This window comes from Carcharhinus amblyrhynchos, chromosome 2, assembly GCF_965287045.1.
Source record: "Carcharhinus amblyrhynchos chromosome 2, sCarAmb.v2.hapA, whole genome shotgun sequence".
Lineage (NCBI taxonomy): Eukaryota > Metazoa > Chordata > Chondrichthyes > Carcharhiniformes > Carcharhinidae > Carcharhinus > Carcharhinus amblyrhynchos.
Genome location: NC_137325.1, coordinates 107371615 through 107396575, shown reverse-complemented (window position 1 = coordinate 107396575; position 24961 = coordinate 107371615). Strand labels below are relative to the sequence as shown.

Genomic DNA, 24961 nt, shown 5'->3' with positions numbered 1-24961 from the left:
AGACTCTGAAAAGCAGAGGGCGGGCCCTATTCCCACCCAAAAGGCTGGCAACGTAATGCTGAGGCGGCCACTGCACATATGCCGGTCTGTCAGTGTGGAGATTAGCGCCTGCGCACTGCCACCCCCCCAATCCCAACCTCCCATCTCTGGTCTCCGATTTGCTGGCCTTCCCTGCAATCCCTCTGATCACTGGCCTTCCTGATCACCCCTCACCAGCCCCGATCTCACCCACCACCCCCACCCCACCAACCATCCCCAAAATGCTCTACCCCTTCTGACCCTGCTCTTTTAGCACTACCTAGTGCATCCCCTTGCCCCTGACATCCTGGGGTGGGCCTCAGTGGCTTCTGTCCCCACTAGCAGGGTGAGGATGCCTGTTCCTTGTTAGTGGGGAGCAGTTGTAAACTCCGCTGGTGGGGAACCACTCCCAGCAGGGAGGAGGCACAAGCAGGCCCAGGGGGCCTGGAGACTACCATTCCAGGCCCGCTAATCATATGGATATGGATTGTATCATAATCAATCCTGCATCAATTTCCACACAGAGCTGATTGCACTTGAAAGGAAAAGTGCCTGGGAGACTCATGACTGGCATCCAGCTGGTCGTGAAGCTTGCAAAGTGCCTCCCACTGATCAGAATCATAGCCAACATTTTCATTTGATTCAAGCTCTGGCATTAATAAAATGTATGTTGTTTATTAGACTCAAACTAGGCTTGAGTTGGGCCCACATTGTACTGGTGTTATTTTAAAAACACTTTTGAATTTCTGCCTTGAGTTATTATACTTTGTCTAAATCCTTTCATTACAAGCATGCAAAGGATTACTGCGAGATTTCCTTGAAAAATGATTTGATAATTAAAAACAGCAGTCTGCCACTTCTGGTCAAGTCACATGTTTTAGGCAAAGGTGGCAAATTAGCACAGTTGGCCACAACACTCTTGTTGCCAAAAGTGGAAACTTGTAAATGACATTAATTAATGTACTTAATATTGTCTGCAACATGTTCCAAGGTAGTACGACCAGGAAGGATTGAAAACACATTAACCCCTCAAATTTGCAATTTTATGTCACCTCAACTCCCCAGACTGTTACTATCCTGTAACACAATGCAGGCATTCTGTTCTCTTGTACATAATATACATTGAGATATCTGTATTCTTGTAATCCTTGCAGTTCTCTCTTTTCCTGAAGGTGCTGACTTTTATAGTCAGTGGATACCTTCCTGCAGCTCCCTTCTGTTAAAGTTCTTTGTACGTGGGCTTCAACAGTGAGTACTGTAGGCACGTTACAACATTGCTGTCCTCACCTTGTGGTCAGATGGATAGAACAGTGACAAATGGAAATTATCCCTGAAAAGTGTGAGGAGACGCATTTCAAGATGACTGACAAGGCAAGAGAATACACTCAAGATATTGTCTCAGGCCTTACCATCTTCATCCCTGGCACAGGCTGGCACTACCTGCTCTAAGAGTGATGTTGTAAACCACATCCATTTTTTGTTTTGGGCTAAGAGGTTCAAACTCTGGAGAGAGAACTGAACAGTGGATCTGGAGAGTTCACTCCAATTTTGTCACCAGAATTGACACTTGGCCAAATTATGATATGATCGCCCAAGTGTGTTAGATATTAAAGTATAGCTGTGAAAGATTGCAACAAAGTGTGGCAACTTTAAGAACAAAAGACAGATGGCCTTGTGTGGGAGGGTGGGGAGGTTGCACTGAGACAGTACATGCATTAATTTTTTTTTAAACAGGTTTAAGATGGGAGGAGAAAGGTCACCACCTTAAGCTGCTAAATGCAATGTTGAGTCCTAAGGGTTGTAACGTTCCCAATCTAGGTGAGATTTCTTTCTCACCTGCTTTCACAGGGAAGATGACATTTACTCAGATTTTGTCACCTCCACCAATGCTGCTTCTAAGCGCAGAAAGTTTTTCATCACCAAAGAGAATAAATCTTCTTTACAAAGTCTCTTGCATCAAGCCTCCAGATCTATCAACTGTTGTTAGCCCATGATTTTCTTAGCCATTCTTGACCCTTCAGTTGCAATCCTTTGTGCTAACCATGACAACATTGTGCAGCTAATAGTCCAACCCATGGTGCTCTTAGCATATTATGTGCTGAGTCTGGGGATGTCAAATAATTATCAGAATGAACAATTCTTTCTTGACAGTGCTGGCCCAGTGTGATTGTACCATAGGTGAGCTACAGGACCAGAACACCATTAATCTCCCAATAGTGACAATCAACACACATTGAATGCATAGCGAGCAATCAGATCCAAAGCATTGCCTGTGTTCCGTTTCAAACAATATTTCTCAAGTAGACCCTCTCATACTAATGTGAAGTTTACTGTTTTTCAGATTTTACGGAATATCAAAGCATGGGAACATACTTTTCAATCCATTAAGCCTGTCCTTGTTTCTATCTATGTGAACCACTAGCCTAATTCCAATTTCACCACACAGCTCACATCCTCTTTTTTCTAGCTACTATCCAATTTTCTTTTAAAAAAAGTTCTTCAATTTGAGTTTGTGACAGATATTCTATTTCTAGCCATGCTCTTTATAAAAAATATATTTTCTATCCATGTCCTGCCTCAATTTATTATTACAACCTATCATGCTTATCTTCCAGTTCTGGTGAAGCATTTATTTGGTGCCTTTTAATGGCCTCAGGCAGCCCTGAAACATTTACAGCTAGTTAAGTCAATTTGAAGTGTAGTCACTGTCATTGTCTAAGAAATACAGCAATCAATTTGCACCTGACAGGACCCCATAGACAGAAGTGTGGTAGTGGCCAGATCATTTGTTTTTTGTGCTTGGATTCTTAAATTGGAGTTGGAAACCCAGCTTCTGTATTATCAATTCTGGGTCCCAACCCCATATCTGAATTCAGTCATTCTCACAACACTATTTTTTTAAATGCTAATGTCCTGAAAGGGCAGTGAGTGAGCTCAGTGCCCAGTCAGTGGCTCTGGGCACCTTCAGGACACAGATTGTGCATGGCAGCATCAGCGGCAAAGGCAGGCAGTTGCAACGAGGCCTGTTGCTGTCTTGGGGTATGTAGAACAGTTAGCTCTATTCAGAGGGCCTGAAGGACAGTGGTTTGATAATTAGGGCAACCGAGCCAAACTAAGATAATGAGCATGTTCTGCCACTGATTATCCAAGGATCCAATAATGTTTGCCATGTCAAGAAGAATTGTTTTTGACTCCGAGGTAAACTCAACGTCTGTGAACTAACACCGCTCCCTCCCCACCCAAACTGCTCAGGCCGGCTAAAATCAGATTTAAAAATTGCCTTCCCAAATGCCCCAGATCCTCAGACTCACCTTTCAGTTGCTATTTTCCTTGTGTCCACCGCAGGGAAAGAGATAGGTGATGCAGGCAGGGAAGCGGGTTGGGGGGGCGGGGGAGTGTGGTGCGAGGGGTGCTATGTAGTACCCAATTTCCCATTTTTCACTGACTGTTTCTGCTTGAGTATTTAGCTAAATGATCAATGGAACATCCATCAGCCTGGAAGGCTGGGAAGTTCTGCTTAATCATGTGGGTTGACACCCTGGCGTGCTTTAAATATCACATTGATGCACTAACCTACACTTATGTGCTCAAGTTCTGGAGTGGGATGAAAACAATGACGTTTGGTTGCTAAACTGTCATCTCAAAGTGCAAAGGGTAAATTCTCCACTAAAGCAAAATGCTGTGATGCTGGAAATACTGCGCAGATCATGCATGGAGAGAGAGATAAAGTTAATAGGTGGGATTTTCTCCCACTCTGTGGCGTATCTCTCAGCGGCAGGAGGTGGTGTGCTGCTCGCTGGCAGTGGCCCTACCACTGTCAATGGGGTTTCCTGTTGAATGCACCTCTTGAAACCTGCAGCGGGGGTGCATCACCTGTGGGACTGTAAGATCCAGCCGGCGTGAATGGGAGCAACATTTCAGCAAATGTTTTAAGGTTGACCTTTTGTCCTATGAATTCTGCCCCATTTCCCAATGTTAGGCCCCTCTTTCTGATCACGTGTCCTCACTAATAGAGACTGGAACAAATGCATGAAAGCTTCTCACCTGTTTTCATTCATTTCTTTCATGTATTGCCTAAAGGGGTGTCATATGGCAAAGTGACTTGACCAGCTGTGATACAGGAATTTAATTCACTGCATGTAATGGGAGAACATTTTAGCTTGCAGGAGGAGGTCAGCACGAAAAGCAGGTTGTGTTTTATGATTGCATTACAAAATGCTGCCTTCAATGGAAAACAGTTTGGGCTTTGCTGAAACTTGCTTTATTGTCTGTTGTCCATCAGATATACATTTGCAGCAACGTGGTGGAAGCACGGCAGCAGGTAATTGAACTTGCTCGGCAGTTGGACTTTATCCCAGTCGACATGGGAACGTTGGCTTCGGCGAAGGAGATAGAAAACATGCCCCTGCATCTCTTCACCCTCTGGAGAGGCCCGGTGCTTGTGGCGATTGGCTTATCCATCTTCTTCTATATATATTCTTTCATCCGAGACATTGTTCACCCTTATGTAAAGAACAAACAGAGTGACTTCTATAAAATTCCAATTGAGATTGTGAACAAGACCTTGCCTGTAGTTGCTATCACTCTCCTCTCGCTCGTGTACCTGGCAGGATTGCTGGCATCTGCTTTTCAGCTGAATTCTGGAACTAAGTACCGTCGGTTTCCTGCCTGGCTAGAACATTGGCTGCAGTGTCGCAAGCAGCTGGGGCTTCTGAGTTTCTTTTTTGCCTCTGTTCACACAGTCTACAGCCTCTGTCTTCCAATGCGACGCTCAGAACGATACTTCTTCCTCAACATGGCTTATCAGCAGGTAAAACAAAACATTTGAGCTTCCCTTCTTTACAAATGCCTCTGTTGTCGATTTTATTTCTTCCTTTCATTTCCTGAGATCATGTTACTCGGTTATTTCTTTTCTTTCTCCTTTTGACCCTGGCATGGGGCCATGCATCTGCTGTGGTCAACATGGCTAGGCAGTTGGCCAGTTCCATGGCCTTAATATCGCTGCTTTGAACTGGTTCTCATAACACATGGTAAGGTAGCCTGGTGAAAATAGCTGAAAGATTTCTGCTTTCCCCTCCTGCCTAGCCTGTTCTACTCACTCATTAAACTCAGGAAGGCAGACAGTGGGGGTTCAGTTCTCTCTCTCTCTCTCTCTCTCTCTTCTGTAGCTCTACATCCAGCCTGTGTGATCAGATCACCCTGGCTGCAGTTAGAGATTGCAAGGGTCTGGACAGAGTGGCTGGGGGAAACTTTTCCCACTCATGAGAGATCGAGAATGACAGGGCACAAATTTAAAGTAATTAGCAAAAGAAGCAAAAAGCAATATGAGACATAAGAACATAAGAAATAGGAGCAGGAGTAGGCCATCTAGCCCTTCGAGCCTGCCCCGCCATTCAATAAGATCATGGCTGATTTGAAGTGGCTCAGTTCCACTTTCCCGCTTTCTCCCCATAACCCCTAATCCCCTTGCCTACCAAAAACCTATCTACCCGTGTCTTAAATATATTTAGCGAGGAAGCCTCAACCACTTCAACAGGCAGAGAATTCCAGAGATTCACCACCCTTTGAGTGAAGAAGTTCCTCCTCAACTCCGTTCTAAACTGCCCCCCCCCTTATCTTGTGGCTGTGCCCTCTAGTCCTGCTGTCCTTTCTGAGCGGGAAGAACCTCTCCACCTCTACCCTATCCATCCCTTTCATCATCTTATATGTCTCAATGAGATCTCCCCTCATCCTTCTAAACTCTAACGAGTACAAGCCCAGTTTATTCAGCCTCTCCTCATAGCTCAACCCCCTCAATTCCAGTATCAGCCTAGTGAACCTCCTCTGCACTCCCTCCAAGGCCAAAATATCTTTGCGCAAGTGCGGCGACCAAAACTGCACACACTACTCCAGCTGCGGCCTCACCAGTGCCCTGTACAGTTGCAGCAAGACCTCCCTACTTTTATGTTCAATACCCCTTGCTATGAAGGCCAGCATCCCATTTGCCTTCCTGACCACCTGCTGCACCTGTAGGCTGGGTTTTTGCGACTCATGCACAAGGACCCCGAGGTCCACCTGCACCGTAGCATGCTGCAGCTTTTCGCCCCGTAAGTAGTAGTCCTTCCTACCATTATTCCTGCCAAAGTGGATAACCTCACACTTGCCAACATTGTATTCCATCTGCCAGGTCCTCGCCCACTCGCTCAGCCTATCTAGATCCCTCTGCAGACTTTCCACACCCTCCGCACAATTTGCCGTTCCACCAATCTTTGTGTCATCAGCAAATTTCGACACCTTACACTCGGTTACCTCCTCCAGACCATCTATATAAATGGTAAATAGCTGAGGCCCCAGCACCGATCCCTGGGGCACTCCACTAGTCACCAGCTGCCAATCCGAATAGCACCCATTGACACCCACTCTCTGCCTCCTATTTGACAGCCAATCCCCTATCCATGCTAACACCCTACCCCCAACTCCATGCCCCCTAACCTTCTGTAACAAAACATTTTCTTGCAGGCGAGTGGTTAGGATCTGGAATGCACTGTCTGAAAGTATGGTGGAGACAGGTTCAACTGAGGCATTCAAGAAAGAATTAAGTGATTGGAGGAAAAAAACCCAGCAGGATTATGGGAAAAAGATGGAAGAAATCATTGAGAGAATTTTGCAGAAGTGATGTCTGAATGGCCTCTTTTTGTGCTGTGACAATTCTGTGGAAACCAGGTTCCAAATTGATCTAAAAATCACTGGAGGTGGGGTGGAATGATACCAAAAACAAAGCCTAATTTTACACTTTCAGCTTTCTCTTGGACACTGCACTGTATATATCCTCCAGTTGGCAGAGAGTCTGGAAGCAGGTTAACATGCCTCTGCTGGGCCACCCAACAAATGTAGGGAAATGAGGTAGGAAACGAGGATCACTTTCTCTCTCACCTCTTTAGTAGCTGCACCTACCTGCACCGGGTCTACTACAGGCACAGGCCTAGATCAGCCCCAAGGAATCACAGCAGGGTGGTAAATGTATGGAGGGACTCAATAACCTGGATCTTGATCATTCTTCACCTTTACGCCTTTGGGAACACTTTTTGTTCTTGAAGCACCACCATCTGGAAAGTCAGCTGTACAGATTATCTAGAATTTTACATGGACTCAACCCCCACAGTGCAGAAGGAGGCTACTCAGCCCATCAAGCCCACACCAACAACAATCCCACTCGGGCCCATATCCCTATAATTCTGCACATTTACCCTGCTAACCCCCTGACACTAAGGGGCAATTTAGTATGGCTAATCAGCCTAATTCGCTCATCTTGGACTGGAGGAGAAAACTGGAGCACCCCGAGGAACCCCACACAGACGCAGGGAGGATGTGCAAAATCTACACAGACAGTCACCCAAGATTGGAATTGAACCTGGGTCCCTGGCACTGTGAGGCAGTGAATGCTAACTACCGTGCTACCTCCCTATGTGCCAACTAACTAATGCAGAGAAAAGTATGAAATGCAATGTGTTCTCAAAGAATTGGCCCAGGCAATTGCAAATCTGCTGCCTTCATGGACCTTAATTTGGAAAGTTATGGCCTAGACTGTGCGTATGTTAAACTGTAGAAAGTATTATAGCCGAGATCATTCATGTGCCCAACATCCACACTTCAGCACTTTCTAGCAGAAGTGACTGGATAATAATCATAAATATAAACTTGGGCTATTTCCTGTGGGCCTTAGTCCAGGTGTATTGAACCCATGTGGTGCAGTAATACCATCCAGCTGTAGTCTGTGAGCACGGTGCAGAGCAGACACAACTCTAGAAATTTCCTTGTCAAAATAAACAAAATACTGTGGTTGCTGGAATCTGAAACAAGAGCAGAGGATGCTGGAAAAACAGAAATCTGCCCACGTCCATTGAGAGAAACAAAATTAATACTTCAAGTCCTTACTCCTTAATCTGATGAGGTTAGCACTCACAGCACCAGGTTGTCACGAGGTTGACACTGCCAAGGTGCCGGGGGGGCACCTCAGCATCCGAGGGTCATACTCATATCCAAAGCCCCGGCATCATCATCACAACTGGTTTTCTTTTCTAGAAACCAGTAGTGATTTCTGCCAGCATAACTTAATGCCACTGAGGTTGGGGTGGGGAGGGTGGGGGAGAACATATGGTGGACCTGAAATTTATTTAGATTGATGGTAATTAGGTCCAAGTTCTCACTGGGCATGAACCTGATTGTGTCACCAGTGGATGTGGGGAAGATCTCATTCTGAGAACTTCCTGGTGCAAATCCCATTATAGTTAGCAGCAAAACAGGAAAATTGCCTCATTTATCTTTCAAATATCTAGAAGTTAACACATTCAATCCAAGAATCCCTATAATACAGAAGGCCATTTGGCCCATTGAGTCTGCACAAACTACAGTCTCACCCAGGCCCTATTCCTGTAGCCCCATATATTTACCCTGCTAATCCCCCTGACAGGAGGGTCAATTCATTATGGTCAGTCAACCTAATCTGCACATCTTTGGACTGTGGGAGGAAACCAGAGCAATCAGAGGAAACACACACAGACACAAGGAGAACGTGCAAACTCTGCACAGTGACTCGAGGCCAGAATTGAACCCACATCCCTGGTGCTGTGAGGCAGCAGTGCTAGCCACTGTGCCTAATCATAAAATGGATACAACACAGCCTATCTTGTCGATGCTGTCTCTCTGCAAGGGCAACTTGCCTAATCCCATTCAGCTGACTTCTCCTGATAGTCCAGCATGTAAAGGTTTTTTCTGATGCCACCACTGTTTGTTTTGCAAATTCCCTTTTCTGTGCCTTCCATTTCTCCATTCTTCCACAAATGGGAACAGTTTTTTCCCCATCTACGCTATCCAGACCCCCATAATTTTGAACACTTCTAGCAAATCTCCTGTTAACCTTCTCTTCTCCAAGAAAAACATTCCTAACCTATCCACCCAACTCATCCCTGGAACCATTCTAATGAATTTTTTCTGCGTCCCCGTTAAACCCGTTCTTTCCTAAAGTATGGTGCTCAGAACTTGACACAATACTCTAATTGGGGCTAAACTCGTGTTTTATACAGCTTTACTATAATTTCCTTGCTTTTATCTTCAATGTCCATAACTATAAACTTCAGGATCCTGTGTGTTCTATTAACCATTCTCAAGCTATCTTCCCACCCTCAATGATTTATACACACATACCCCCAGGTTCCTCTGCTCCTGCTTCCCCTTGTACCCTTTATTTTATATTGCTCCTCCCCATTCTGCATACCAAAATGAACCGCTGCCACTTCTCTGCTCATTCTGCACCTTATGTCCTCTTGAAGTTCATCATTACCCTCCTCACAGCTCACAGTACTTCTAAATTTGGTGTCATAAGCAAATGTTGAAATTATGTCCTGTACACCCAAACCAAGATCATTAATATATATCAAGAAAAGTGAGGCTCCAACTACTGACCCCAGTGGAACCACATTATCTACCTTCCTTAAGACCAAAAATAAACTATTCACCATTATTTTGTTTCTTGCCACTCAACCAGTATCATATCAATGCTGCACTGTCCCTTTTATTCCATCAATCCTAACTATGCTGATAAGCCTATTATGCAGCACTTCAACAGATGCCTTTTGGAAACCAGTGTACACCATGAGCATTGTACACCATTTATACCATGATGAATATTACCCTCATTAACCCTCTCCCTTGTCTCATCAATAAGGTCAAGCAAGTTAGTTAAAAACAATTTGTCCTTAAAATCCATTTTTTCCCAATTGACTCTTAATTTTTAAGTTTATATTCTTAAGTAATTCTTAAGTTTATATTCTCGAGGGTTTGAAAATAGATAAGTCCCCTGGGCCGGACGGGATTTGTCCTAGGATTCTCTGGGAGGCAAGAGAGGCAATTGCAGAGCCTCTGGCTCTGATCTTCAGGTCGTCGTTGGTCTCAGGTATAGTGCCGGAAGATTGGAGGGTAGCGAATGTCGTCCCATTGTTTAAGAAGGGGAACAGAGACTTCCCTGGGAATTATAGACCGGTGAGTCTTACTTCTGTTGTGGGCAAGGTTTTAGAAAAAATTATTAGGGATAGGATTTATAGTTATTTGGGGAGTAATGAATTGATTGGAGATAATCAGCATGGTTTTGTAGCAGGTAGGTCGTGCCTTACTAACCTTATTGAGTTTTTTGAGAAAGTGACCAAAGAGGTGGATGGGGGTAAGGCAGTTGACGTGGTATATATGGACTTTAGTAAGGCGTTTGATAAGGTTCACCATGGAAGGCTCCTGCAGAAAATGCAGATGTATGGGATTGGGGGTAATCTAGGTAATTGGATCAGGAATTGGCTAGCAGATAGGAGACAGAGGGTGGTGGTTGATGGTAAGTATTCGTCATGGAGTTCAGTTACGAGTGGTGTGCCTCAGGGATCTGTTTTGGGGTCACTGCTGTTTGTAATTTTTATTAATGATCTGGATGAGGGTATAGTTGGGTGGATTAGTAAATTTGCTGATGACACCAAAGTTGGAGGTGTGGTAGATAGTGAGGAAGGGTGTCATAGTTTGCAGGGAGACTTGGACAGGTTGCAGAGCTGGGCCGAGAGGCGGCAGATGGAGTTTAATACGGAGAAGTGTGAGGTAATTCACTTCGGCAGGAATAACAGATGTGTCGAGTACAGGGCTAACGGGAGGACTCTGAATAGTGTGGATGAACAGAGGGATCTAGGTGTATGTGTACATAGATCCTTGAAAGTTGGGAATCAAGTAGATAAGGTTGTTAAGAAGGCATATGGTGTCTTGGCGTTTATTGGTAGGGGGATTGAATTTAGGAGTCGCAGCGTCATGTTGCAACTGTACACAACTCTGGTGCGGCCACATTTGGAGTATTGTGTGCAGTTCTGGTCCCCACATTATAGGAAGGATGTGGAGGCTTTGGAGAGGGTGCAGAGGAGGTTTACCAGGATGTTGCCTGGTATGGAGGGGAGGTCCTATGAGGAGAGACTGGGGGATTTGGGGTTGTTTTTGTTAGAAAGAAGGCGGCTAAGAGGGGATCTTATTGAAACATATAAGATGATTAGAGGTTTAGATAGGGTGGACAGTGATAGCCTTTTTCCTCGGATGGAGAAGGCTAGCACGAGGGGGCATGGCTTTAAATTAAGGGGGGGTAGTTATAGGACGGAAGTCAGGGGTAGGTTCTTTACCCAGAGGGTGGTGAGGGATTGGAATGCCCTGCCTGCTGCAGTTGTAAATGCGCCTAGTTTGGGGGCGTTTAAGAGATCCGTGGATAGGTTTATGGATGGAAAGGGATTGGTTTAGGTTAGAGGGTCATTGTTTGTTAGCTGGTCGGTGCAACATCGTGGGCCGAAGGGCCTGTTCTGCGCTGTAGTGTTCTATGTTCTATGTTCTAATTTTGCTCCAAATTAGCATTGTTAAGAGCCCTCACCTATGCAGCTTGGAATTTTCTTGTTAGCAGGCATGCCCTTTGTGGTGTCTGAAGCAAAGCCAATGAAAAGAGGTACCTACCATTGTTGCAGAGTTTCCTGTTAATCTTCCAGCCTCAAGAGCATGCCACCCATTCTTACTTGGATGACAAACGTGACATTTTGTCATTAATTGACCTGGCACTGAAAAATCACATCAGTGGTATTCCCAACATCAGGTTCCAGACACCAAAAGGAAAATCCAACCTGTGGTTCAAAATTTTACAAAGCATCCAATTAGATATCCAATTATCCAATTAGGTCTAGATAGGACACATTGTCTTCTGCAGTGTTTGGAGGGCCAAAGGCCCTGTTCCTGTGCTGTTCTTTGTTCTAGATTTCCCACGTGCACTTTCCTGTGAGTGATACGCACCCACTTCTCTAAGTCAATTCCTTAGGAACTCCTCCATGTGTGGACAGAGCTCCTGCTGACATTTAATTTTACTTGTGTGATTGCCAAGGTGAAAAATTCTGTCAAGGGAATGACATTTTTCATTTTCCACACAAGTATTACACACTCCCAAGGATATCACAGCCAGATGCACGATGAGGTTCCCTGTTCCCTGCACCAAAACCTTATGCCTCAACCCCATCCTAAAGACGTTCTTTTTCCCCATTTGCATCAGATTGCCAAGCAGTGCCGAATTAGGAATTTTTTTGTTGCAAGTCCATGGCTTTTAGATGCTGGATTGACTCAAAATAAACCTTTTACAAATCGGACCTTTTAAGACCAGCAGACAGAGAAGATGAAGGAAATGAGTGGTCAAGGTCAGTGAATACATCTTCAAATGCCACCTTCCAACATCTGCGTCACTAGCTTCATACAATGCACAATTCACTACACCTTACAACTTGCCTAACAACGATTTTCAAAGCCTCACCTTATCCTCCCACAAAACAGCATTGAGAGAGTGGGAATGGGGGTTGTAGGTGGAAGGGAGGGGGGGCGTTGGGAGTGAAGGGTGCTGGTGTTAGCACAGGTGCAGCTTAACATGGCCAATGCACCTAACCAGCACATCTTTCAGACTGTGGGAGGAAACTGGAGCACCCAGAGGAAACCCACACGGACACAGGGAGAATGTGCAGACTCCACACAGTGACCCAAGCCGGGAATCGAACCTCAGCCCCTGGCGCTATAAAAAGCCTGCAGTCTCCCTCGTTGAAAATAAGCCATAGCCACACTGAATAGCATTGTACAGTCGCATTAGGACAGGAAAAAGCACAAAGAGAACGTACAAAGATGCTTAGTTGACTTTTGTATGGAATATTGGATAGATGGTTTGGTTATGTTGGTTTGGAACACTAACAACATAGATATTGAATTGGCTGAGCAACAGGAAACAGGATAGTAGTTAATGGACTGTTTATGCCAACCCTGCATACTGTGAATGAACAGTCCTAATGCCCATGCTAACAAGGTGCGTCAGAAATGTGCAGAGCAGTCACTATTTTGTATCCAAAATATCACCCATGATGCAAACAAATATGGCACTATGAATCAGACTTTTGTGAACCAGATTGCCAGACATCTGTCTTGCCTAATATATGGTTAATAACAAATAAGTATCTGTGGGGAAACATCATTTCAAATCAAATGTTTTTACGTTCAGAAAAAGATTTGCACTGATACAATATATCACATCTTTCAGAAATACCACATGTACAAAACTTGCTTTAAAGTTTGGTAAAGTAGGATCATGTCGGATAGAGGGAAAGGTGGTAAAGGGCTCGGTAAAGGTGGAGCCAAGCAGCACCACAAGGTTCTCAGCGACAATATTCAAGGCGTTACCAAGCCTGCTATTAGGTGTCTGGCTCGTCGCAGAGGCATCAAGCGTATCTCTGGTTTGATCTATAAGGAGGTCCGCAGGGTGTTGAAGATATTTTTGGAGAATGTGATCAGGGACTCGGTGGCCTACACTGAACATGCCAAGCACAAAACGGCAACAACAATGGATATGGTGTATGTGCTAAAGCACCGGGGTGGACCCTATATGGCTTTGGTGGCTGACAGTGTAAAGAGGAACAGCGACTTAAAAACCAAAGTAAGAAGACACAGTGGCCCAAATGCTATGTATCCATTTCCCTGTTGATCTGCCCTGAAGTATTATTCCTATTACGTCATGCACAATATTTTGTTTGTGTCAAAAAATTCTAATTCCTGATCTTGGCATTCATTTAATTCCTAATTGTCTGATGTTCAGTGATGAAGCTAACTTATGATTTTTTTGGAATTGTGAGTTTTATGAATTTGCAAATTATATTTAAGGTGGGTGGCTGGAATACAAATGCCTGAATTTGATATGTTTCATTCATTGTTGTCCTTTCATAGGTTCACGTCAACATTGAAAGTTCCTGGAATGAAGAGGAGGTGTGGAGAATGGAAATGTATATTTCTTTTGGAATTATGAGTCTGGGTCTACTCTCATTGCTAGCAGTTACATCAATTCCTTCAGTCAGCAGTTCTTTGAATTGGAGGGAGTTCAGCTTTATTCATGTATGTTTCTCTTTCATTTCTTAATAATAAGTAACTTTTTGCATTAAAAAGAAACATGACAACAGGCAAATTATTTTACTGATTATTTAGTGAGACATGAATCAACCCAACATGAACTAAGAAATACTAAGTAGCTTAGAATCAGAGTTGGTAGACAAAATGCATGATTGTTCCTTGAGCCAGTGTGTTAAGGAAGTCATGAGGAAAGCAGTGCACATCATGATTTGATATTCAAGGGCAGAATTTATGCCAGTGGGATTTTACGGACGGGATTAGGCCCTGTTCTCTGCTCCCTACCAGCATGAATCCCCCGGCGGACTGTGTGATGTACAGAGTGTCAGAAATTCAACTGACTAAATGTGCCCAAAAACAGGCCGGAAAATCTCCTATTTTCCCACCCGTTTGGCACTTAGTTTTTTTTGGGTGGGAAAATCGCCCCCATGTTTCAAGTAGAAGGGCAGCAATCTTCATCAGTCCATTCTTAGTGAGAGGTCTTTATTGAACTGATTTTAAAGATTTCTTCCTCACAAGGCAGCCTCATGGCACAGTCACATGATTATGAAAAGCTAGAGGTGTCAATCAACTGGTTATATTTCAAAATATAGTAGGAAGTCTCACAACACCAGGTTAAAGTTTGGTACAACAAGACACTAGCTTTTGGAGTGCTGCTCCTTCATCAGGTGAGTGGGATTTCAGTTCATAAACAGGGCATATAAAGACACAAACTCAATTTACAAAATAATGGTTGGAATGCGAGTCTTTACAGGTAATCAAGTCTTAAAGGTACAGACAATGTGAGTGGAGAGAAAGTTAAGCACAGGTTAAAGAGATGTATATTGTCTCCAGCCAGGACAGTCAGTGAGATTTTGCAAGCCCAGGCAAGTTGTGTGGGTTACAGATAGTGTGACATGAACCCAAGATCCTGGTTGAGGCCGTCCTCATGGGTGGATCTTGGCTATCAGTCTATGCTTGGCGACTTTGCATTGTTGTGTGTCGTGAAGGCCGCCTTGGAGAACGCTTACCCGAAGATCAGAGGCCGAATGCCCGTGATCACTGAAGTGTCCCCCAACAGGAAGAGAATACTCTTGCCTGGTGATTGTCGAGCGGTGTTCATTCATCTGTTGTCATAGCATCTGCATGGCCTCCCCAGTATACCATGCCTCAGGATATCCTTTCCTGCAGCGTATCAGGTAGACAACGTCAGCCAAGTTGCAAGTGTATGTACTGTGTACCTGATGGATGGTGTTCTCACGTGAGATGATGGCATCCGTGTTGACAATCTGGCATGTCTTAGAGAGGTTGCTATGGCAGGGTTGTCTGGTATCGTGGTCACTGTTCTCCTGAAGGCTGGGTAGTTTGCTGTGGACAATTAGGAACACTACAGACAGTTACTCACAGATCCGACCAAATAACACACCTGTCAACTCTACAGACTGATCAAGAAATTTGATCCGGATCTTCAGAGCACCCTCCGTGCTCTCATCCCGCATAGCCTCCGCGTTGGAGATCTTTACTGCTTCCCAAAGATACACAAGACAAACACACCCGACCATCCCATCGTATCGGGCAATGGGACCCTGTGCAAGAACCTCTCTGGCTATATTGAGGGCACCCTGAAACCCATTGTACAAAGAACCCCCAACTTCTGTTGTAACACTACGGACTTCCCACATAAACTCAGCACACGTGGAGCAGTTGAACCAGGAGCACTCCTCATTGCAATGGATGTCTCAGCACTCTGCACTGGCATTCCCCATGATGATGGCATTACTGCAACTGCCTCAGTACTCAACGCCGACAACTGTCAATCTCCAGATGCAATTTTACAACTCATCTGCTTCATCCTGGACAACAATGTCTTCACCTTCAACAACTGGTTCTTCATTCAGACACACAGAACAGCCATGGGGACCAAATTCACACCTCAATATGCCAACATCTTAATGCACAAGTTCAAACAAGACCTCTTCACCGTGCAGGACTTTCAACTGATATGATACACTAGATACATCGATGACATTTTCTTCCTTTGGACTCATGTTGAACAATCACTGAAACAACTATTTGATGACATCAACACCATTAGACTTGTCATGGACTACTGTCTGGAATCGGTTGCATTCTTGGACACATGCATCTCCATCAAGGACGTCACTTAAGCACTTCTGCAGGCCCACGGATAACCTCATGATGCTCCACTTCTCCAACTTCCACCCAAAACACGTTAAAAAAGCCATCCCCTACGGACAAGCCCTCTGTATACACAGGATCTGCTCAGATGAGAAGAATCACAACAGACACCTCCAGACGCCGTAAGATTCTCTCATAAGAACAGGATATGGTGCTCGACTCATCGATCAACAGTTCCGACGCACCACAGTGAAAACCGCACCAACCTGCTCAGAAGACAAACACAGGACACGACGGACAGAGTACCTTTCGTTGTCCAGTACTTCCCCAGAGCAGAGAAGCTACACATCTTCTCTGGAGCCTTCAACGTCATTGATGAAGACAAACATCTCACCAAGGCCATCCCCACGCCCCCACTTCTTGCCTTCAAACAGACCATTTTCCAAACTACCCAGCCTTCAAGAGAACAGTGACCATGACACCACACAACCCTGCCACAGCAACCTCTGCAAGACATGCCGGATCATCGATATGGATGCCATCATCTCACAAGAGAACACCATCCACCAAGTACACGGTACACACACTTACAACTCGGCCAACGTTGTCTACCTGATACGCTGCAGGAAAGGATATCCTGAGGCATGGTACATTGGGGAGACCATGCAATCGCTATGACAATGGATGAATGAACACTGCTCAACATTCACCAGGCAAGAGTGTTCTCTTCCTGTTGGGGAACACTTCAGTGATCACGGGCATTCAGCCTCTGATCTTCGGGTAAGTGTTCTCCAAGGCGGCCTTCACGACACATGACAACGCAGAGCCACTGAGCAGAGACTGATAACCAAGTTCTGCACACATGAGGATGGCCTCAACCAGGATCTTGGGTTCATGTCACACTGTCTGTAACCCCCACGACTTGCCTGGGCTTGCAAAATCTCACCAACTGTCCTGGCTGGAGACAATACACATCTCTTTAACCTGTGCTTAACCTTCTCTCCACTCAAATTGTCTGTACCTTTGAGACTTGATTATCTGTAAAGACTCACATTCCAACCATTATTTTATAAATTGAGTTTGTGTCTTTACGTGCCCTGTTTGTGAACTGAAATCCCATTCACTTGATGAAGGAGCAGCACTCCGAAACTTAGTATCTTGTGCTACCAAATAAACCTATTGGACTTTAAGCTCGTGTTGTGAAACGTCTTACCTTGTTTACCCCAGCCCAACGCTAGCATCCCCACATCATATATTTCAAAACCCTTGCACCCAGTGTCTGGGGATTGAGCTGTGGGCTAAAAACTGAAGAAACTTGGGGCAAGATTTTATGGCCTCGCTTGTCCCGAAACCTTAAGATCCCAGCCAAGGAACCTTTTCATAGTCTGCCCTTTGCCCACTCCAATTCCCATGGCGGGTGGGATGATAAAATTCCGGCTTTGGACTTGTCAGCATTTTAAGATGCCTCTGCGAAGTCTAGTTAACACTATTTAAATTAAATTGCAGGAGTAAAGGTAAGGGAACAGATTCAGACTTCAGAAGCTAACTGTAGGACTGAAATCACACCAAGAATGATCAACAGGAAAGCTGATAGGATGGTGAAAAAGGCATATGGCACACTCGCCTTTATCGATTGGGGTATAAATTACAAAAGCAGAGAATTCATGATGCAGTTGTGTGGACATTTGGTGAGGCCACAGCTAGATACTATGTGCAGTTCTGGTCGCCAAATTATAGGAAGGACGTGATTGCACTGGAAGGAGTACAGAGGTGATTCACCAGGATGTTGCCTGGTTGGAACACTTACATTATAAAGAGAGATTGAATAGGGTTGGCTTGTTTTCTTTGGGGCAACCTGATTGAGGTGTTCAAGATTATGAGAGGCATGTGGACAGGGTGGATAGAGTGGATGAATTCACATTCATGCCATCATCCTTTAAAAAGTACCTGGATAAGTACTTGGCACGCCATAACATTCAGGGCTATGGGCCAAGTGCTGACAATCGAATTAGATGGGCAGATCAGGGTCTTTCATGTGTAGGTGCAGACTTGATGGGCTGAAAGGCCTCTTCTACATTATAGTATTCTGTGAATCTGTAATGTAGAAATATAGTAGAGGTAAAGACCTTGACATCATTTAGGAACAGGTGCAACACTTTGTGGCTGGATGAACTAAAATAAGTGAAATTACCTTTCGTATCACTTGCCATTCAGAATAAGAGCCATTGAACTTCTTACAGAATGTCATGCATTCTGTGGGAAATCTTGGGGAAACGATAAGGGTCTCAACTACTGGTTGGAGAGCCAGGAAGGGCCCACTGTATCCCAATGCGCACTTCAAATTCAAATCTTCAGAGAAAGCATTATTTATTGCACATTTTTAATTGAAACAATTTAAAGTGTTTATCACATTTTTATGTAGAGAAAGATACGATCCATGCCTCATACCATCACAATACAGTTCCTAAGGATAGGATTGTAACCCTCCTATGTAAAAATAGGAAGTGCCATGTTCAGGTGGGACTTTAGATTTTCAGGTTCATCTACCATTTTTGTTACAATGTAGAGGCTCTCGATCGTGACAAAAATCTGGGCCATTGTTTTTGGTCCCAGCTCCAAATTCTGTTCCCTAGCAACCAATTCCATCTCTCTCCTGAGCAACAGTCTGAGATTAAGCCAGTCTATTTGCAATCTTAATTTCTGACCCCCTGATGCACTTCTGAATTCACATCCATGCCATCACTAAGACTATTTTCACCTGTGTAACATTACCTGACTTCGCCCCTGCCTCAGCTCATCTGCTGCTGAAACCACCTTTCACGCCACTGTTCCTTTAGACTTAACTGTTCTAATGCACTCCTGGCTGGTGTCCCACATTCTCCATAAACTTGATGTCATCCAAATTCTGCTGCCCATGTCTCAACTTGCACCAAATCTTGCTTTCCTATCTCCTCTGTGCTCAGTGACCTACATTGGTCAAGCAAGGTCTTGATGTTAAACTTGTTATCCTTGTTTTAAAATTGATGAGGTGGATATGAAGGGCTTTTGTTTGTTCCCAACTTCTTTCCACAGGTAAATAGTGGAAATAATTGATTTGAACTGTAGATGCCTTCAGACAGGTAAAGCCTGCACACCTAGACATATAAGACATATACATCAAATGTATGTTCATGGACAAAAGATACAGCACAGTTTTAAGAATTTCAAAAACTTTCTTAATTTAGTTTGTCCAGTAGGACCATGACCAAAGCAGTGCACAGTAATTTTCTGCGAAATCCAACGAGGATGTGATACAGCAGGTCTCCTTTGCAGCACCCATTTTATACAGATGCTTAGCCAATTGGGTATATATTGAGGCTGGAGTATGAGGCTCATCTAAATGCAATTTGCTCTTTAATGAGCCTTTCAAACAAAGCATTCCCCAATTGTATAGTCATGTGCTGTGCAGATCAGGCCTCAGGCATCTGGCTTATAATGCGAGTCTCCTGTGCCCAATTACACTGCAGCAGTCCAAATGTGGAGATCACGGCTGCATTTTATTGTTCCAGTAATGTATAAAAGTATAGTGCTTAGGTCAGGGGACTATTCAGCCGTCACATTGTGCCTAGATCAAACAGTTTGTTTATTAGCAAAAATTAACAAGTTAATCTTTTCCTTCCCCTTGCATTTCAATTTGAAAACAAGGCTGAGAAGTTGCTAGAGTCCATCATCAAAGATTTCATAACTCGGCATTTGGAAGGCAGTGATATAATCAGACAAAGTCAGCATGGATTTACAGAAGGGAAATCATACTTGATGAATCTATTAGAATTCTTTGAGAATGTAACTAGTAGAGCTGACTAAGGAGAACCATTGGGTGTGGTTTATTTAGACTTTCAGAAGGCTTTCAACAAGGTCTCACGTAACAGACTACTACATAAAGTTGAAGCACTTGGGATTGCAGGTAATATCTTGAGATGGATAGAAAACTGGTTAGCAGATAGGAAGTGAAGAGTTTGCATAAATGGGTCTATTTCTGATTGGCAGTCAGAGACTAGTGGGGTTCTGCAGGGATCTGTTCTAGGACACCAGCTATTCACATTATATATTAATGATTTGGAAGAGGGAACTGAATGTATTATCTCCAGATTTGCAGATGATACAAAGTTGGATGGGAGGGTGAGCTTTGAGGAGGATTCAGAGATGCTTTAGCGTGATTTGGGCAGGTTGAGTGTGTGGGCAACTGCATGGCAGATGCCGTATAATGTGGATAAATGTGGTTATCCATTTTGGTAGCAATAATAGGAAGACGGATTATTACTGGGTGCAAATTGAGCATTGATATTCAGCATGTCCTCATGCAACAGTTACTAAAAGTAAGCACACAGATACAGCAGGCAGTAAAGAAGGCAAATGTATGCTGGCCTTCATAGCGAGAGGATTTGAGTATAGGAATAGGGACATTTTGCTGCATTTCTATAGGGCAGTGGTGGGGCCACATCTAGAATATTGTGTGCAGTTTTGGTGTCCTTTATCTGAAGAAGGATGCCCTTATTATAGAGGGAATATTGCAAAGGTTTACCAGGCTGATTCCTGGGATGGAAAATCTGTCATATGAGGAGAACCTAAATCAGTTAGGTTTGTATTCATTGGAGTTTAGAAAAATGAGGGGATCTCACTGAAACTTATAAAATTCTAACAGGATTAGACAAGGTAGATTCAGAAAGAATGTTCCAATGGTGGGGGAGTCCAGAACTAGGGGTCGTAGTTTGAGGATAAGAGGTAAGCCTTTTAGGACTGAGGTGAGGAGAAATTTCTTCACCCAGAAGGTGGTGAATGTGTGGAATTCACTACCACAGAAAGTAGTTGAGGTTAACTGTTTGAAAGGGTTCTGGAATCAGATTCAACAGAACTTTCAAAAGTCAAGCTGATGAGGAAATAATGGGGATTGGGGCTACATTGGGATAGCTTTACACAACAATCATAGGCACAATGGGCTGAATGGCCTGCTTCTATGTTTGTAGGCTCTTTTAAATCTACCTGGTTAGAAACTACAGTTTACCAGTTTGCAATCTGTAGTAAAGAAAGTGTAGCCCTAAGATAAATACGGATTCTACTTCCAGAAGTAACTACTGGTCAAAGTAATGAGGAAGAAACAACCCACAACATTGTTAGGCAAAAATTCAGCTCACCCTGTTCCACAATGTTAATGGATCTTTTAAAAATTCAGGATTTGTCTCCGCATCTTTGCCAAACACTACTCCATTTCTCCTTGGAGACCATACCTTATGTATATACCAAGTTTCACTCTGGGCAGCACAGTGATTAGCGCTATTGCCTCAGCGCCAGGGACCTGGGTTCAGTTCCGGCCTCAGGCCACTGTCTGTGTGGAGTTTGCACATTCTCCCTGTGTTTGCGTGGGTTTCCTCCAGGTGCTCTGGTTTCCTCCCCCACTCCAAAGATATGCGGGTTAGGTTGATTGGCCATACTAAATTAACCCTAGTATCAGAGGGATTAGCAGGGTAAATATCAGAGGTTACAGAAATAGGGCCTGGGTGGGATTGTGGTCAGTGCAGACTCAATGAGCCAAATGGCCTATGGGATTCTCTGATTCCAGTCTATAAAGTCCATCTATTATTCTTTGAGATATATTTTACAGACAAACAAACTAAAAGGGTAAAAACATTACCTCTGCCCACTTTCAGACAAGAGAAGGCTTGAAAGAAAAATATTTTGTCAATAAGTGGATGGGGGTAGTGGGGGAAGAGAAGTGGCAGACTAGGAATAAAGGTTTTTAAGCATTAGAATATTAGAATATATTTAGCATAATACTGCAGTAATCTTTCATCTCACAAGCATTAATATTGTAAAATTATGAACATCCTCAGCTTTGTGATCTGACATCTGAAGAATTGGCAAGCCAGGGGAAATTTCTGAGGTTATTGTGACATTCTTAGGTTGAGTTACTGTAATTTACTTTTCCATAAAATTCATTTGAACAGAATGTTCAAATCATAACCATTTAAGGCCTACAGTACATCACACAACAGTGGATAAATTGACATTGACTGACTCTAACCAAACTAGAAAAAATCCACAAAAGAATGTAATGTATGAATCGCATAGAAATTTTTATATACATTTATAAAACATACCCAACAGATGCATATTTTCCATTATTCTTTGGCTATGGATATTGGCTATTCCTGTAAGCAGCCCTTGCATCTCCTATGGATCAGAGTGAACTTTTATCTCCCTAATACCTAGATAGCCACAATGAAACCCAAGGATACAATAGGAAATCTCAGGGATAATAACCCGGCTACGTGGTCTCTGCAAATTCAGCAAGTAACACTGTATCAAACCAAAATTGTGCCTGATATAGATGCCAAGGAGACAATCATTTGACTCCATCAAAAATACTTTTTTTTCTAAATACCTTTACATTTAATCCTGTCTGTGTACGCAAGGCCACTAAGCCCATGATACCAAATTAAAATATTGGTTTTCATTCATCACAAACATCTGACTCTACTAAAAGATACCATTCGGATAGACATTGTGCACAAAATTTAACAAAGTGAATTGATGAAAATTAATTTTACTGAGAAAATAATATCCTTTCTTTTCTCCTGAAGTCTACACTTGGTTATGTGGCCCTCCTTATCAGCACCTTTCATGTTCTGATTTATGGATGGAAACGAGCCTTTGAAGAGCAATACTACAGGTTTTACACACCACCAAACTTTGTACTAGCTCTTGTACTGCCTTTCACAGTCATCATTGGGAAACTTATCTTGTTGCTTCCGTGCATCAATAGAAGATTGAGAAAAATACGCAAGGGTTGGGAAAAGAGCCAATTCACAAATGATCCTTCAGCAATAGTGCTTCAATCATCTCCAGAAAGAGTTACTGTTATGTGACATTTTACTAATAGGTAATTCCATTTAAAATCATTCAACCATATGAAATTAAGACTGCTGTGTCAAGTTTGTTTAATAATGTTGTAAGTTAGTGACAAGTCATCTTAGAAACCCCGGTTGTATTTTGTGGCCTGCTGTCTAATGATGGGGTATATATAAAGTGTGTAGAAGCGAATCATAAGAGAGGATCCATGGTAATCGCACAGGTTGAACTCAGTTCATAAGTAGCAGGTTATGAATTCAATCCTCTATTTTGTTCGTGCCAATTTTTAAATTTAACACATTAAATGAACTCAGTATTAAGATGATCTAATGCAATGATTAAAAATGGTAAAGAGTTTTAGTAATGTGATGTCTGGGTCCTGTCAGGAGAACCTGTTAAATGTTTTAACTTCCTGCCCTATTGCTTTTCTGGAAGAAAAGATGAGGAACTTGTTTTCATCCTAACAATAACAAGAATGCTCATTGAATTCTGAACTCCACTTGCCACGCTACTCAGACATGTAAAGTAATTAATGTTTAAAAAAACTTAAATTATTGAATACACATGATTTTTGAAGTTGCTGAGGAAAATGAATCCTGCTCAACACATAACGAAGGTATTGTGTTGTACTGGTTTGAGCCCTAGTTTGTATTGTCATTTGTTTTATTTAATTCTGCTTCTGGTAAATTCGGATCAGCATTTCAATGTAGTTCTCTTTTTAAGTGTTTAAGAGTGTTTATTAAACATAGCTCCTTCAATTTGTAAAATCTTTAAATCCTGAGAGAATAGTTGAACAATAAAGGCAGTTAACTCTTTCTGTAGGATTAAATGACATTTCAGCAACTGGTGTAACAAAAAAGGAATTTATTTTTGTTCAAATGTTGCTTTCAGTAGAATAAGAATTCAGACAAACCAACATAAGATCCACCTGTGTAAATTATTATATGACAGTTGGTGTAACAACTTAGACCAGATTTTCAAAGGAATTGTTGTTTACCATGGAGTAAGTGGAATATCACTGCATTATTACACAAATCCAGCATAATCTTGGCACGTCAGTAATGTGCAGTATTCATAATTATACTATAATTGTTTATGTCAAGGTATATAACTTGTATTATATATATAGACATTAACCTTATCATTTTTCATAAAATCCATCAATGTTATAAATTACATTTTAGTCTTTGTTGATTGAACTGCTCATTAAATGTAATAAAAACTGACATTGCCAAGCAGTTTTTGTTTCTAAACAAATGTTAACAAAGTTACTGATGAGAAACTTGCATTGTATCCATTGCATCCAGAATTGTTTTGCAATTAGTACCTATACGACTATTTTCACATACATGTTGCACAATTCCTGGTGTTAATTTTGATTCTATTTATTACTATCTCCATGAGACAAGTAGAACAGTGCTCCTGCATTTTAATCACTGGGGCTAGCTGGCAAGAAATCCGTGCAAACTGTATTTTGCTGACAACCAAATTTGCAAGAAGAATCATAGAAATCCTATAGTGCAGGAGGAGGCTATTCGGCCCATTGAGCTTCCACCGACAACAATGCCACCCTGGCCCTATTCCCATAACCACACACATTTAGACTGTTCATCCCCCTGATACTAAGGGGCAATTTATCATGGCCAGTCCACCTAACCCACACATCTTTGGCCGGGATTCTCTGACCTCGTTTGCGGCTGAGATTCTCCAGTCCCACTGCTGTGAATCAAGATGTGGCTGAGCGCCAAATCTCTGTTGTCATTGGCAGTGGTGGCAGGGCATCCAACATCGGGGAATTCCAGCCTATGCAGCATACATAGGGACTGGAAATGCATCTATATAAACCTTCCTGCTGGTTGAATTTGCCTTTGATTACTGAGAAGTACCTCAGGGATGGCATGGTGGAACAGTGGTTAGCACTGCTGTCTCACAGCGCCAGGAACCCGGGTTCGATTGCTGGCTAGGGTCACTGTCTGTGTGG

General features: G+C 43.1%; 1 protein-coding gene across 1 annotated transcript in view; it reads left to right on the top strand.

The window, feature by feature from the left end:
* The window catches only part of LOC145357415 (metalloreductase STEAP2-like), a 44116-nt gene extending 20507 nt beyond the window's left edge, over positions 1-23609 (top strand). The window contains exons 4-6 of the mRNA XM_080210744.1: positions 4301-4828; positions 13801-13965; positions 22713-23609. Of these exons, the coding sequence (XP_080066870.1) occupies positions 4301-4828; positions 13801-13965; positions 22713-22997 (978 nt within the window). The 3' untranslated portion in view covers positions 22998-23609. The remainder of the gene's footprint in view (positions 1-4300; positions 4829-13800; positions 13966-22712) is intronic.
* Positions 23610-24961: the final 1352 nt, after the last annotated feature.